The 17297-nt window shown below is 43.3% G+C and overlaps 1 protein-coding gene across 1 annotated transcript in view; it reads left to right on the top strand.

The window, feature by feature from the left end:
• The window catches only part of IPCEF1 (interaction protein for cytohesin exchange factors 1), a 52887-nt gene extending 39360 nt beyond the window's left edge, over positions 1–13527 (top strand). Inside the window, exons 5-11 of the mRNA XM_069955381.1 lie at positions 200–273; positions 2671–2742; positions 6065–6126; positions 7115–7173; positions 9166–9439; positions 10587–10768; positions 12634–13527. Of these exons, the coding sequence (XP_069811482.1) occupies positions 200–273; positions 2671–2742; positions 6065–6126; positions 7115–7173; positions 9166–9439; positions 10587–10768; positions 12634–12807 (897 nt within the window). The 3' untranslated portion in view covers positions 12808–13527. The remainder of the gene's footprint in view (positions 1–199; positions 274–2670; positions 2743–6064; positions 6127–7114; positions 7174–9165; positions 9440–10586; positions 10769–12633) is intronic.
• The last annotated feature ends 3770 nt before the right edge of the window (positions 13528–17297 follow it).

Here is a 17297-nt window from a genome sequence, read left to right as displayed (position 1 = left end):
GTTTTACATGTTATTCAGAATAATAAATCATTATTTTGGGGTGTGGAACCAATTGTCTGCATATCAGTGATTTCTTATGGGAAAAATTGCTTTGGTATAAGAGTGGATTTGGATTACAACCCCAAATAAATGTACATTGTGTCACTAGTAATATAACATGATGGAAATAATAAAAACTAAAGAAAATTCTACATTACAGGCAGAGAAAGCTGAAGGTTTCATCAAACTTCCCGAGTTCATTGTGAATCCGGCCACTGAATGCAAGAAAAAATAGTGAGTGGAGAAACATTCTGTACTGGTTTATTTGTCTACTTATATAAAATATCATTGTGAGGGACAAAATGTGCCCGTCCAGCATTGATGTGAATTACAGCTATCACCGGCGTGTTCCAGGCAGGTTTTTTTCTAGTCAAAGTTTAATTAGATGAATGTCCTAGATTATTTTACAATAAGACAATATATCAAATCAGACGTAATGCACCAACTCACAATAGGATGTCCCTGACACCCACCCACCTGAGAAAAAGAAATTCTACAAAATAATTTTTATTTATTAATGTATGATAGCTTATAGGATATTGTAAATTTATCTTTTAAGCTATGTTCACACAACGTAAAATTTCACATTGCATTAAAGTCAGAGGGAATCCCGGCCAGAGTGTTTACACATGGGGGGGATTTATGAAGACCGACGTACAAGTAAGCTGGTCTTATATTAGGCCCCACCCTCTTTCCCCCCGCAGGATTCACTAAGAGGCACACACCTCTTAGTGAATCCGGCCAGCCAGGTGCCCAAAATCTGGGAGCTGGGAGCTGGTGTAGATACCTGCGAGCAGGCGTAAATCATGATAAATGAGGCGCGGGAGGAGGCCACGTCTCCTCCATGCTTTGTGCGGAGCGTACAGCAGGCGTACGCCAGGGAGAAGGGGCGAATCTGCACCTTCTCCCTGGCATACGCCTCGGGCGGACGCTTTGTAAATGTCCCCCATAGTATACGCTCCAGCCGGGATCCCTATCGGCCGCAGAAAAAACTGACATGTCAGTTTTGTGCGGCTGCTATTCATTGAATAGCGGCTGCACACCACTGTCTGTTCACACAATGGTAAGTGCGGCTCCGGCTGCACTCTCCTTTGTGTGCAATGGTGAATTGGGATGCGGGGGCACACGGATACGCATACCTGTCCATGCTCCCCTGGTGTTCAGCCGCCTCCAGTCCCGCTCAGGCAATCACTGACTGAGGGACAGAGCCGCGACCAGTGATTGGCTGAGCGGGCTGTTACTCTCCAGACACAAGAGTGACAGCCCCTTCAGCCAATCACTGGCCACAGTGATGTCCCTTCTTAGTCAGACAGCGATTGGCTGAGTGGTCTGTCAATCTCTGCTTGATAAATGTCTCCCTAAATATTATTCCAAATGAATTATATGATATAGAATGATACAGCCAGGTCTAATACCTGCAAAACAGATTACCATTCCTCGTGTCCATTTACTGGGGACTAGAGATGAGTGAACCTCGAGCACACTCAAGAACACTCGTCCGAACCTTCATTCCCTGGGTGAGGAAGTTGGATGCAGACCCATGGAGTCCTGAAAAACATGCAGATAGCTCATGGCCTACAGTTATATCGATGTTTTCCAGGACTTCCTAGGGCTGCATCCAACTTCTTCAGCCACCGGTAATCAAATGCCAAGACTTTGGGTTCAGATTAAAAGAAATGGCCAATTTTGAGCTGTAAAAAAGCAGTTTTATACCCCAAAACAAGATCCTAAAAGACATAGGGGGAGATTTATCAAACATGGTGTCAAGTGAAACTGGCTCAGTTGCCCCTAGCAACCAATCAGATTCCACCTTTCATTCCTCACAGACTCTTTGGAAAATGAAAGGTGGAATCTGATTGGTTGCTAGGGGCAACTGAGCCAGTTTCACTTTACACCATGTTTGATAAATCTCCCCCATAGTCTTGATGTTAGGCAGCATTAGTGAACCTGCAGCAGTATTTAAAGGGGTATTTTGGGAAAAATTTACTTTTCCTCTCTTCACTGGATAGGGGAAAAGTAGGAGATCTGACCCCTGAACCCCCCCGGAAATCTCAGCTCTGTTATGAATAGAGTCCCAGGTCGGCACGTGACCCACGGCTGTATTTATTCCTATGGAGCGAAGGAAAGAGCTAAGTACTCGGTGTACTCGGCTGCTTCTGTCACTCCATACGAATGAATAGAGCCGTGGGTAACGTGCCGACATGGGTCAATATTCATAACAGAGCCTGTGGGGTCCAATATGGAGATCGCCAGAGGGTTCCGAGGTCAGACCCCCCCCCCCCCCCTGCGATCTTCTCCTTTTCCTCTATTTAATTTTTCCCGGAATACCCCTTTAATAAACTCCTATGACTACATGGCAGAACTGTGCGGATAGATCTGTGATTGACCCACTGATTCAGGGTCCATTTACACAGACAGATTATCTGACAGATTATCTGCCAAAAATTTGAAGCCAAAGCCAGAAACAGACTATAAACAGAGATCAGGTCATAAAGGAAAGCCTGAGATTTCTCCTCTTTTCAAATCCATTCCTGGCTTTGACTTCAAATCTTTGGCAGATAATCTGTCAGATAATCTTTCTGTGTAAATGGACCCTCATACTAATGTCAATTCTGTTTGCTTCTTTCATAGTGCTATAAAGATCAGTCATCCCAAGACCAAAGCGTTTTACTTTGCTGCTGAAAACAGAGAGGAGATGAATAAGTAAGTGGAGAGAAGTCATCCTCTGTATCTGAATAATTATTTGTAATTGTCTCTAGATTTTATCCCACATCAGGTGTGTTGGGGCATCGCTCCCTCCAGCCAAATGCTGCCGCCATTCTTGGACATCATGTCCGCCTGACACATCTGCCTCTTCTTCCTTCCGTATTTGTCTTTACTAACCTTATTTGTTAGTTTATTTTTGTATTGTAATGAAATCTCAGACTTCTTTACCATATTTCTTCTTATCATATTCAGTCCAAGTCTTTATGCACATGGTTGTAGTTAAGCTAAGTTTTTGTACAAAGCCATAATAGAACTCTCATTGTAGTGCATGGGACATTTGCACATGCACATATGATGTTTTTTTTTTCAAAATTCATATAAATCCAGCACAAATAAATCTAGTTTTAAAGCCTCATGTCACACAGACATAGTATAAGTGTATGGAGCATCTCCTACATGGAAAGTATGGGAGAAGTAACCTACCCTGATATACATATAACCTAGGTCAGTGATGGGGAACCTGTGGCTCTCCAGCTGATGCAAAACTACAATTCCCATCATACCTGGACAGCCAATACCATATCTTTATTTGTCCAGGCATGATGGGCATTGTAGTTCTGCAACAGCCTTCAATTGATGAAGTTATGATCACTTAATAAATCCCCATCACACCATCATTATAGTGAGATATAAGTCGCAGTTACCAGTGAGGAGGAAGCTGTAATAAGTCACATGAGAAGTTGTAGTTTATAACATTTATTGATAATATAAAGTATAAGAGCTGATGTCCCAGAGCTTGATGTCTGCTCAGGCTCTTCCATGATGGTAGCCGGCAGATGGACGGCCGTTTTCTAGGTCTTACAGGCCCCAAAGCATATCTAATAGTTTCTCCTTAGGGATTTGTCCGAATGTCTGTTCCACATATCACCCAGGAAGCGGATACAGACACAGGTAGAGATGAGCAGGATTCCCAGGACCATCAGCAGCCACGTGCTCCAGGACATACCGCCATCTTTCTTCTGCGGACACGAGCTCTCAGCACGGTGTCTTATCTTATGCAGAGGATTGTGGGTAGCTGGATCTTCTGGCTTTGATGTTCTATCCAGGGGTGAGGTCCATCCTTCCACCCCTCTTCTCAGGGCTTCATATGGAACGGGGTCTTGGACATTTCCCCTGTAGCCGCTCCTCATAGGACTTATGTACACCTTGATCTTCTTGATCTACCGGCTTTCCAGTCTGACAAACTGATCTCTGCTGCCACCTCTGTCCAAGTCAGGAACTGTCCAGAGCAGTAGCAAATCCCCATAGAAAATCTCTCCTGCTCTGGACAGTTCCTGACATGGACAGAGGTGGCAGCATAGAGCATGGTGTCAGACTGGAAAGAATACACCACTTCCTGCAGGACATACAGCAGCTGATAAGTACTGGAAGACTGTGGATTGGGGAGATTTATCCAGGTGTCTTACAGTAAGATCGGCCTTTGTTGCCCTAAGCAACCAATCACAGCTCAGCTTTCAACTATTCATGAGCCCTGATAACATGAAAGCTGAGCTCTGATTGGTTGCTATGGGCAACAAAAGCCGATCTTAATGTAAGCGTCCATTCACACATACAGGATCTGCTGCAGATTAGATTTGTTCAGTGTGTTTGTATCTGAGCTTTTTCTTTAGATTAACCAAGCTCACAAAACCTCCAAACAACATGTGCAAATAACCCAAGCTCCATGCGTCACATAGAAGCAGCAATCCCCAATGACCTTCCCCAATGTCTGCGGATGAGAACTTGGTTTCTATAGTAGCACATTATATATCTACTGCTGGATTCCAACAAAACCACTCATTATAAGCCACTGCCAGCTCCTATAACAATGGAAAGTATTCATTACCAACCCACAGTGATTTCATATTATATATGGAAATATATAGAGATATAGATATAGATAGATAGATAGATAGATAGATAGATAGATAGATAGATAGGAGATAGATAGATAGATAGATAGATAGATAATAGATAGAAGATAGATAGATAGATAGATAGATAGATAGATAGATAGATAGATAAATAGATAGATAGATAGGAGATATGCAGATAGACAGATTTATCTGACAGATCTTTGAAGCCAAAACCAGGAACAGACTATAAACAGGGATCAGGTCATAAAGGAAAGACTGGGATCTATCCTCTTTTCAAATCCGGTCCTGGCTTTGGCTTCCAAAATCTGTCAAATAAATCTGTCTGTGTAAACGCACCAATAGATAGATAGATAGGAGATTGATTGATTTGGTACTGCTCTGGACAGTTCCTGACATGGACAGAGGTGGCAGCAGAGAGCACTGGGTCAGACTGGAAGATCAGAAGCAACATAAGAAAATATTATTTTTCTGAAAGAGTAGTAGATACTTGGAACAACAACTTCAAGCAGATGTGGTTGGTAAATCTACAATAAAAGAATTTAAACATGCCTGGGATAAACATATATCTATCCTAGGATAATAAGAAAGGAAATACTAAAAGGGAAGACTAGATGGACCCAGTGGTCTTCTTCTGCCGACAATCTTCTATGTTTCTATGGAAAGAATACATCACTTCCTGCAGGACATACAGCAGCTGATAAGTACTAGAACACTGGAGATATTTAAATAGAAGTAATTCACTAATCTGTATAAGTTTCTGTCACCAGATGATTAAAAAAAAAAATTTTATCAACAGAATTCCCCTTTAGGGTAGCTTCACACGTACCGGATCCGTAGCGGATTTCACGCTGCAAGTTTGCAGCGAAATTTGCTATGGTTCCTGGTAGTGTAAAGTGAATGGGTCACATACCCGCAGCGGAATTTTCATTCCGCTGCCAGTATGTAACCCGGCCCCTTTAACCCTCCCGCATCCCGCGGCCTGCAGCATACATTAACTGCACGGCACAGCGGCTGTGTGTGAGGCTTCCGGCTCCTCTCACTGCACTGATTGGCTGATGGGGAGCGAGGGGAGCCAGGAGCCTCACACACAGCTGCGGCACCGAGCTGGTAATGTATGCTGCGGGCAGCGGGATGCGGGGGGTTAAAGGGGCCGGGTTACATACCGCTGCAGGTATGTGACCCATTCATTTCACACTACCAGGAAACGCAGGGGATTTCGCTGCAAACTGGCAGCGTGAAATCCACTGCGGATCCGGTACGTGTGAAGCTACCCTTAACCTATAAATCTATATTCTTAGGAGAAAGGTCATTCCCATAGACAAAGCACAGGCATGTTGGAAATGCAACTTTAAAGACCTACAACATCTGGTGAAAAGTATCATTTTTTTACCTTCTCTTTTCAGATGGCTGAATAAGCTGGGCCTCGCTGTAATCACTCATCCAATCAAAGATAAGAAAGATGAAGGTAATATTGTAATACTGTGTAATGGGTATAATGGTCCTTTTACACGGAACGATTGTCGTTCGTTTTTGCACGATAACGATCGCATTTGAGCGATAATCGTTCCGTGTAAACGCTGCGAACGATCAAACGACGAGCGAAAAATCGTTCATTTTGATCTTTCAACATGTTCTCAAATCGTCGTTGATCGTTCGCAAAAAATTCGCAGATCGTTCCGTGTAATACCACCCTAAATCTGCACTATTGTCTGAGCTTCTCAGAATTAATAGGGCTCAAGAAGAAGATACCCATTGACATGGGGTTTGGGCATTTAACATGTATGTATATATGCAGCATTGTATGTAAACATATATATATATATATATATATATATATATATATATATATATATATATATATATATACACACACACACATTTAAGACCTCCAGTGTTTGTTTCTACACATTGCATTGCTGCATTAAAGGGGTACCCCAAAGGAAAAAGAATAATTTCAAATCAACTGATGACAGAAAGTTCTACAGATTTGTAAATTACTTTTATTAAAAAAATCCAAAGTACTTATCAGCTGCTGTATACCCTGCAGGAAGTGGTGTATTCTTTCTAGTCTGACACAGTGCTCTCTGCTGCCACCTCTGTCCATGTCAGGAACTGCCCAGAGCAGTAGCAAATCCCCATCAAAAATGTCTCCTGCTCTGGACAGTTCCTGACATGGACAGAGGTGGCAGCAGAGAGCACTATGTCAGACTAGAAAGAATACACCACTTCCTGCAGGGCATACAGCAGATGATAAGTACTGGAAGACTGGAGATTTTTAATAGAAGTCATTTACAAATCTGTATAACATTCTGGCACCAGTTGATTTGAACATGTATATTTTATTCTCCCGAGTTCCCCTTTATGTAACAACCACAGTAGAGAAATGGCAGAAAGCAGCAGACGTCATTGCCAGCCAGCCAGTTAACAGAATTCCGCTTTTGCTTCTCTTGTAGATTGCTGGAGTGAGAGTGAACACGATGATTCTGATCTCGCGGCGGAGACGCCTCCCTTTGTACGTGCTACACTGGAAAATGTTATGATTTCTTGTGTTATAGCAATTAGGCTGTCTGCCATCCTGTTGTCAGTGCAGCATTGTCACATCCTTCATGCACTTCATTCAGGTTTATAAGTAGAACATCAAGTAATTGTGAGTAATTATACAGCGAATGACAACCCAAGACTGACATTTTATAATGGAGGCTTTAATAAGGTGCTGGTGGGGATAGAAAATATGGGGTGCCTTTCTATAGTGCTACCTTGTGTTTTGCAGCACATGCTGACCTGTTACACATTACAGACTACGGCCATGTTCACACAACGTATATTTTCGTAAAATTACGGCCATTGTTGCCGATTGCAACAACGGCCGTGATTAATACGAAAATATACGCTACGTTGCCGTCTATGGAATCTCGGGCGGAGTGTATACACATAGGAGATTTATGAAAGGGTGTAAATATACACCTGGTGTAAACTGCCCACAGCAACCAATCACAGCTCAGCTTTCAGCTCTGGTAAAATAAAAGAGGAGCTGTGACTGGTTGCAGTGGGCAGTTTACACCAGGTGTATATTTACACCCTTTCATAAATCTCCCCCATAGTCTACGCTCCGGCCGGGATCCCTAGCGGCGCCGCGAGAAACTGACATGTCAGTTTTCTGCGGCCGCTATTCATTGAATAGCAGCCACAGAAAACCCTGTCAGTGCACACAGTGCAGCGAGCGGCTCTGGCCGCACGCTCTATTGGCGCTCAGCAGTGCTAAAGATCATCCAAACGGTACTGCAGTACTGGCCGGGATGATCTTTTCTGAGAACGGAATGGCCAGTCTCATACAATGTCTGAACATAGCCTACAAAAAGAACCCAAAACCAATTAGTCATACAAGAACAAAACTAGACTAGAACAAGGAAATAGAAAGCACAAAAGATACTGGAAATACAGAGCTTACACTATAGTCCGCATCATACATCATAAGCCAGGGATCTTTAAAGAGGTATTTCCAGCTCAACTAACATTGAAAAAAAATGAACTTGCTGATCCCTATCAGTTTAGCTAATACACTGTACATCCTTCTAACAGATTTGCCTCCTTCTCCTGATATTCCTGTTCCTTTCCCCCCTGCGTTGATAGGAAAAGCCCAATATTTGAGATGTCTTGTTTACTATACTATATTTTAGTCTGTTAATTCATTATGTTTGCCAAGTCGGAAGCCGTGCGACATGACTCCGAGCGTTCTCATTCTCTGAGCGTTGGACTCATCTCTGATGAGCACGCGCACGGCTTCCGACAGCGATATCACGGGAGCGGGTCCAGGAGCGGGACTTTGTGCACGGGGTAAGTATAAGGGTCTCCACCAGGGGGTCGGTCGGGCTCTGCCCCAACACAGGGGTGACAGGTTCCCTTAAAAGCAGTGGTCTGGTTGGTGTATATATACAGGGGGAGATTTATCAAACATGGTATAAAGTGAAACTGGCCCAGTTGCCCCTAGCAACCAATCAGATTCCACCTTTCATTCCTCACAGACTCTTTGGAAAATGAAAGGTGGAATCTGATTGGTTGCTAGGGGCAACTGAGCCAGTCTCACTTTACACCATGCTTGATAAATCTCCCCCAGTGTGTAGATGTATAGAGATAATAGTGGGTATTCAAGAAGCTGCCAACAATGGGAGGGAAAGGGCAGCATATCAGGAGGAGACTGGTTGGCTACAATAATGTAAAAATATTTAAAGGGATATTTTCCAATAATAACTGCCTCACCTTGTTATGCACCTCACCTACCAAGGGAAAAAACAGCTTGATCCAGCATTCAGGGTAAAATATATACTTTTGTATTAGTATTACACAGCAGCATATTCCAGGGGAATAAGGTGGCGGTCTGTCAGATCGCTGCTGGACCAGCTGGAAACTCCTTTCTCTTTGATCAGAGATGGCGCCAGGCTTGGTAGGTGAGAGAACGTCAGATTGCCCTAATCCTATTACTTATTGTATATTTCTCTGCCTGCAGACAAAACATAATTCACCATCAATTTCTTCTGAACTTGCTTTACCACTACATGATAGTTCCCTAGCCCACAACTCCGGATCATCACTATGTATCATGGAATATCGAGAAAAAGTATCCCGCCATCACATGACCAACAGTTCATCCGCTCCAGAACTTGAGAAATTGTTTACACAACAGAATTTTCCCCAAAAGAAAGAGTCCAACGAGGAGGGACCAGTGTTAGACAACAGTTTGCCTTCCGTGGTTACAGACGGCCTTCATATGAAAACTAAAGGTAAGTACGCATGGGTACTGGGCGCCCTAGGCAACACCCCCCCCCAGTAGATGTGAATAGATAAAAATGTATGTAAGTCAACACATGCATTCTATATCCATGTGCCCGGCGCATCTCTGTTGGTCCCATAGATTCCATTCTATAGTCAGGCAGATTTGGCCATCTGACCAAAGAATAAACAGGTTCATTCTTCGGGTGGACGGCAAAATCTGCTTGTGCATAGAATGGAGTCTATGGGACCGGCGGAGAGGCGCACGGGCGTGAGCAGGGGTGAGCGGTGGAATCCATGGCAGGTGATCCGCCTGGATTCCTTAGTGTGAACCCACCCTAATTCTAGGCAAACCTTTTAAAGTTTTTTTCCTTTTTAGGCTATGTTCACACAATGTAGAAACAATGGCTGCTGTTTTTAATAAAAATTGAATGGAAGTCTATGGACAACAGCCAGAAGTAATTGACATGATCATAATTTCGACGTCCATTTTAAACCACGGCCAGTTGTTCAATATATTGTGTGTATTGACTTCAATGCAAACCATTGCAGTATGAAAAGAACGGCGTTGTTTTAATTGAAAACAATGGCCCTTTTTTTTTTGTAAAAAGTATGTTGGGTAAAGTTGCATTAAAGGAGACATGTCACCCCCCCCCCCCCTGTGACGGGGTGAAGGCCGCTCGACCCCCTGCTAGAGACCCTTATACTTACCCCTTCTCTCCAAGTCCCGTGCCTGGAGCCGGTCCTGGGACGGAGATATCCCCGTCGGAAGCCCAGCGCGCGCTCCTGAGGTGGGTCCGATGCCCAGAGAGAATGAATGGAGCCATTCATTCTCTCTGAGCGCCGGACTCATCTTAGGAGCGTGCGCGCACGGCTTCCGACGGGGATATCTCCGTCCCGGGACCGGCTCCAGGCACGGGACTTGGAGAGAAGGGGTAAGTATAAGGGTCTCTAGCAGGGGGTCGAGCGGCCTTCACCCCGTCACAGGGGGTGACAGGTTCCCTTTAAAATGCAATAAATGTACACAAAACACAATGTAAACCTAGCTACCAAGCCTTAGTATCCATGAATGATTTGTAATACAGCCATAAAAGGCGGTGTGACAAACATCCCTGAATTACATTTTCATGCCTAAATGTTCCTATTTTCCTCTCCAAGAACCAGATGATGATGAAATGGAGAAATTATACAAATCTTTAGAAGAAGCAAGTCTGTCACCAATTGGAGATCGCCGTCCCTCATCTAAAATTGAACTGAGAAAGTCGTTTATTAAACGCAGCAAGAACCCTTCAATCAATGAAAAACTGCACAAAATCAGGACTTTAAACAGCACTCTGAAGGTAAGGATACATGTCAGGCCTGGTCCAGCTCATCCTAAACAGTACTCTGAAGGTAAGTATATAGGTCAGGCCTGGTCTGACTCATCCTAAACACTACTCTGAAGGTAAAGATACAGGTCAGGCCTCATCCAGCTCATCCTAAACAGTACTCTGAAGGTAAGTATACAGGTCAGGCCTGGTCCGACTCATCCTAAACAGTACTCTGAAGGTAAGTATACATGTCAGGCCTGGTCCAGCTCATCCTAAACAGTACTCTGATGGTAAGGTTACATGTCAGCCCTGGTCCAGCTCATCCTAAACAGCACTCTGAAGGTAAGTATACAGGTCAGGCCTCATCCAGCTCATCCTAAACACTACTCTGATGGTAAGGTTACATGTCAGGCCTGGTCCAGCTCATCCTAAACAGCACTCTGAAGGTAAGGATACATGTTGTCAGGCCTCGTCCGACTCATCCTAAACACTACTCTGAAGGTAAATATACATGTCAGGCCTGGTCCGATTTAGCCTAAACAGTACTCTGAAGGTAAGGTTACATGTCAGGCCTGGTCCGACTCATCCTAAACAGCACTCTGATGGTAAGTATACAGGTCAGGCCTGGTCTGACTCATCCTAAACAGCACTCTGATGGTAAGTATACATGTCAGGCCTGGTCCAGCTCATCCTAAACACTACTCTGGGCAACTATGGGCAACTTAAAGGGGTACTCCAGCCAAAAAAACCCTTTTAAATCAACTGGTGTTAGAAAGGTCTATAGATTTGTAAATTACTTCTATGTAAAAAAATCTCCAGTCTTCCAGTTCTTATCAGCTGGTGTATGTCCTGCAGGAAGTGGTGTATTCTTTCCAGTCTGACACAGTGCTCTCTGCTGCCACCTCTGTCCACAGTCTTCCAGTACTTATCAGCTGGTGTATGTCCTGTGGGCAGTGGAGTATTCTTTCCAGTCTGACAGGAACTGTCCAGAGCTGGAAAGGTTTTCTCTTTGCTAATACTTTGGACAGTTCCTGTCACGGACAAAGGTGGCAGCAGAGAGCACTGTGTCAGACTGGAAAGAATACACCACTTCCTGCAGGACATACAGCAGATAATATGTACTAGAATACTGGAGATTTTTTAATAGAAGTAAATTAGAAATCAATATAACTTTCTGAAACCTGAAGTTCTATGTATTGTAGTATAGTATAGTAAGAGTTCTATGTATTGTAGTATAGTATAGTGAGAGTTCTATGTATTGTAGTATAGTATAGTAAGAGTTCTATGTATTGTAGTATAGTATAGTAAGAGTTCTATGTATTGTAGTATAGTATAGTGAGAGTTCTATGTATTGTAGTATAGTATAGTAAGAGTTCTATGTATTGTAGTATAGTGAGTGTTCTATGTATTGTAGTATAGTATAGTAAGAGTTCTATGTATTGTAGTATAGTATAGTAAGGGCCCTATTCCACCGGCCGATTATCGTTCAGATTATCGTTAAATCGTTCGAATCTAAACGATAATCGTTCGGTTGAAATGCAGTTAACGATTAACGACCGAACGAGAAATCGTTGATCGCTATATAAGACCTGGACCTATTTTTATCGTTGCTCGTTCGCAAATCGTTCGCATTGAATAAGACATCGTTCAGTCGTTCGCAATAGATGTGAACGCATTAGCGAATAAATAGCGAAGAAAAACGATCGCAATTACGATCATAAGTAACGATTATCGTTCCATGGAAATGAGTGTACATTTTCAGGTCTTTCGCAATAGCGGTCGTTTGAGATCGTTAATTGTTAACGATTATGCAAACGATAATCGTCCGGTGGAATAGGGCCCTAAGAGTTCTATGTATTGTAGTATAGTAAGAGTTCTCTGTATTGTCTTTTTAGTGCAAAGAACACGACTTGGCGATGATTAACCAACTCCTGGACAGTGGTGAAATCACTAGTGCAAAATACAAAGAGTGGAAGGATAACAACACAATTCTGTTCCAAGACCTCTACCCCTCGCCTTGTCTTCAGGTCTGTGCTGACAGCGCCACACAAGAGACACTCTGCAGCTGAACGCAACAGCCATGGAGTTACCTGGGCTATTTGTACATATTTGACCCCTTATTAAATATTTTTTAAACCCTCCCAGTGAAGACAGACAAAGGAAATGCTATGGGAATGTATTCTATGCATAGCCAGGGTATATATATGTAATATATATATATGTATTTGCCGCCACCGGTTAGAATCTCCTAAAGTCCTCAAAAATATTACCAGTTCTGGCGTCGTCTCCTTCCACTTATACAGTGACTTTACGGTAAATTCTTACAGTACTTGGACAAGACTTGGACAATAAAGTACTCTCACTTCGGAGTGGATTGGCTGAACGTGCATTGCGGTAAAGCGAAACGCTGCTGATAAATGAAGAGGGCATTTTCAAAAGGAAAAGGAAATTTTGGGGGGCAGAAAGGATATACAGAATAGCTCTCACACTGCTTGGGCAAAGTGATTTCCCTTCAAGTATCCTTTTGACCCACATGGGAATTTTCTGACGTTCCCCCAGCAGTTGTGGCACCTATAGTTCTGGACTGAGCTTCAGCTATAGGCTTATTATAACCCAGAGATACATGGACTATTGTGCTGGTTGTCATTGGAAATGGTCGACATGTTTGTTACCAGACACATCCCCAACAGCTTAGGGGCCTACAATGTATCGGCTCAGTTCTTCTTCTATCAGAATACTGGACACTGGCTCGGAGATAGATGTCGGTGTGCATACCCTTTTCAGCAGGGATGTGGAATCTTCAGCCCTCCAGCTGTTGCAAAACTACAATTGCCATCATGCCTGGACAGCTGAAGCCTTAGCTGTCCAGGCATGATGGAAATTGTAGTTTTGCAACAGCTGGAGGGCCGAATGGTTCCCCATCCCAGCTTTACAGTTTACTCTGAGGACCATTGCCTTGTATACAATGAATGTGCTGTCATGCATTGTGCCGTCTTGTATTTTGTCAGTCACTTCTTTTATTTATGAACTCACTGAATATTTTTATGATTTTTGTGCTTTTTACAGCAACCAGATGATTTTAGTTTCCTATATGGTCAGTAGAATAATCTTTTTACGGTGGGTTCACACATAACGTATCCACAGCAGAGTTGGTAGCAAAATCCGCTGCGGATACCATCACCATCACTTTCAATGAGATTACATATTCTCAGCGGAATTGTCATTGTGCCGCGAGTATGTAAAAGGCAGCCCTCTTAACCTCTCCCTCCCCCCCTAGTACATACATTACCAGGGCCGCGTTCTGGCTTGCTCGACGTCCTGCTCAGCCAATCAGTGCTCTGCCCCACTGCTGCCATTGATTGGCTGAGCGGGAACCAGACACTAGGAACAGAAGCAAGCTGGAGCGGGGACTGGTAATGTATGCACCTGGGCCGTGGGGGATTAAGGGAGCTGCCGCTTATATACTCTCAGCGTGATAACAATTCCGCTGCGAGTATGTAATCTTATTGCAAGTTACAGTGATCGTATCCGCAGCGGATTGCGCTGTGAACTCGCAGCGTGAAATCCGCTGCGGATACGTTATGTGTGAACACTTCTCTGCAGTTACTTTATTCTCAATACAGTATATTGGGGAACTGGAGGATGGATATAAATCATATATCAGTATTATTTTCTGCTTTATTTATTGTTTACAAAATAATGAACATAACATATATGTGGTTATAATATTTACAATTACAGACCTGAATATTATACAAATTCCATATTGTTCATGTTATAAGACGCACCTGACTGTAAGATGCACTCCTAGTTTAGACAATGGAAAATAGGGAAAAAAAAGAAATCATATTAAACTACCCTGGTGGTCTAAGGAAGTGAATGGGTTAAAGTAGTGAAAGGTCCATGTTAAAGGGGTTATCCAGTGCTACAAAAACATGGCCACTTTTCCCCCCTATCTTGTCTCCAGATTGGGTGGGGCTTCAAACTCAGTTCCTTGGACCTTAATTGCAAACCACACCTGACCTGGGGACAAGAGAGGGGGAAAAGTGGCCATGTTTTTGTAGAGCTGGATAACAACTTTAAAGGAGTTATCCAGCGCTACAAAAACATGGCCACTTTCCCCCCTACTGTTGTCTCCAGTTCAGGTGCGGTTTGCAATTAAAGGGAACCTGTCACCCCCCGTGCCGGGGTGACAGGTTCCCGACCCCCCGTTAGAGACCCCTATACTTACCTCATCGCGCCGGGTCCCGCTTCTGAAGATGGTCGGGTCCCGGAGATCTCAGCCGCCGCAGCCCGGCGCGCGCGCTGAGAGATGAGTCCAACGCTCATAGAGAATGACAGGAGAGTCCAGCGCTCCGTCATTCTCTATGAGCGTTGGACTCATCTCTCAGCGCGCGCGCCGGGCTGCGGCGGCTGAGATCTCCGGGACCTGACCATCTTCAGAAGCGGGACCCGGCGCGATGAGGTAAGTATAGGGGTCTCTAACGGGGGGTCGGGAACCTGTCACCCCGGCACGGGGGGTGACAGGTTCCCTTTAAGCTCTATTTACTTCAATGGAACTGAGTTTCAAAACCACACCCAATCTGGAGACAAGAGTAGGGGGAAAGTGGCCATGTTTTTGTAGTGCCGGATAACCCCTTTAACACTCTCCATGAGGCTAGATTCACACGTAACAGATCTGCAGTAGACTTCACAGCACTATCCGCTGCAAATCCCTTACTGACAATCTGAATAGGGTTACATACTCGCAGCAGAATTTTCATTCCACTGCAAGTATGTAAATACTCTCCTCCCCGTTAACCCATAGCGACCTGATGCCCGCGCTCCGGCCTCCTCCTGTGGCTCCCGGCATCCTGCTCAGCCAATCAGTGGCAGCTGCAGGATGTCAGGAGCAGGCCTTGTGTACGTAGTCACATGCTTCCTTGTAATGTATGCAGACGACATTTCCTCCAGAAGGAAGAAAAACCTTCTCTATAGCCAACATATAATCCACATCTCACTCATTATAAAGCCTGAAACAATCCTATAGACTGGCAACACTAGACGGAATTGTTTTTCCTTTTGCTTTCAGCTCTCATGATAAGGCCCATTTACCCAAGAATAAGCGTTTATACTTATACGTGGACAAAGTGATCATTGGTGAATACTGTACTTCTAGTGTGACAATACAATCAGTGAAAGTCTTATATGGACAAGAGATGATGTTTACACTGTTACAGAGTGGATGATACGTGTGATAGTGAGGGGGTGGCCGTCAGTGAGAAGGTACAATGTATTCTATGCTTGTATAATGCTCATGTATATTCATGTTATACTAAGATCTAGTGGTCAATACAAATAATTACAATTGTGATCATTCTGCAGTTTACATGGAAATAGCAAATCAGACTACCCTAAAGATTTATGTGAAAAAAAATCTAATTTATATTTAAAAAAGAAATCTATAATAAGAAAATCAACATTTTAGTGTCCCTATTGTTTTTAAAATCAACTGGTGTCGGATTTGTTAATTATTTTTTTTAATCACCAGTACTTATCAGCTGTTGTATGTCCTGCAGGAAGTTGTGTACTCTTTCCAGTCTGACTCTCTGCTGCCACCTAAGTCTATGACAGGAACTGTGCAGAGCAGCAGCAAATCCCCAGAGAAAAGTAAACAAAAGTTACCAGTCCTGTAGTCCATTCAAGAGTAAAAGCAGCCCACGTATTTTTATATATATATATATATATATATATATATATATATATATATATATATATATATATATAAATAAAAGGTAATGGCATCCACACGGTATAAAGTGCAAAAATCACAAAGTGCTTTATTTCTTCATAGCAAATAACAGCGACATTTCGACCTACATGGTATTCTTCATGCTGAGGTTGCTGTTATTATTTGCCATGAAGGAATAAAGCACCCTATACCGCCTAGATGCCATTACCTTTTCTTTTTAACTAGGCCTTTTACTGCCAGAGGGTGACAGCAGTACTAAAGCAGTAGTTGTTACTGTTAAAGATTGTGCTCCCTGATGGGGAAGGACTATTTTATTTGTTGACCATTATATAAAGTTTCCAGGTAAATAAACTCACATCCATGTATTAAGGAAGCAAAAAGGGGGAAGGTGCTTTAGGTGTTGCACAGCCCGAAGCATACCGCCTGTACAAGTCAGACTGTGAAATTCCAGCTCTCCTAGATCCATTTACATTAACTGCAGTGTGTGCTGTTATTGTGCAGTGGCTCCAAATCCACAATAAGAGGAGAGGAAACCAAGTGCTGAGAGTATAGTATACAGTGACATGAATTGGGGCAGTGAAAATACTGTATTTCTCGCTTTATAAAACACTTTTTTTCTATCCCAAAGTTGGAGGAAAAGGTTAGACAGTATAAAAAAAAAAAAGTGAAAGTAGCCCCCTTTTAATACTCGCCACATCTGATACTGTAAAGGGGCAGTGAGGGCAGCTAGAACATCCGCCAAATGGCACATCAGGAACATCCAGCAGCCATAGATATCAGGAGAAGGGTTAAAAGAGTATTTCAGTGCTACAAAAACATAGCCACTTT

The sequence above is a fragment of the Dendropsophus ebraccatus genome, chromosome 15, assembly GCF_027789765.1.
Source record: "Dendropsophus ebraccatus isolate aDenEbr1 chromosome 15, aDenEbr1.pat, whole genome shotgun sequence".
NCBI lineage: Eukaryota > Metazoa > Chordata > Amphibia > Anura > Hylidae > Dendropsophus > Dendropsophus ebraccatus.
The sequence above is the reverse complement of the archived record's forward strand: the minus strand, read 5'-3'. Positions and strand labels throughout refer to the sequence as shown.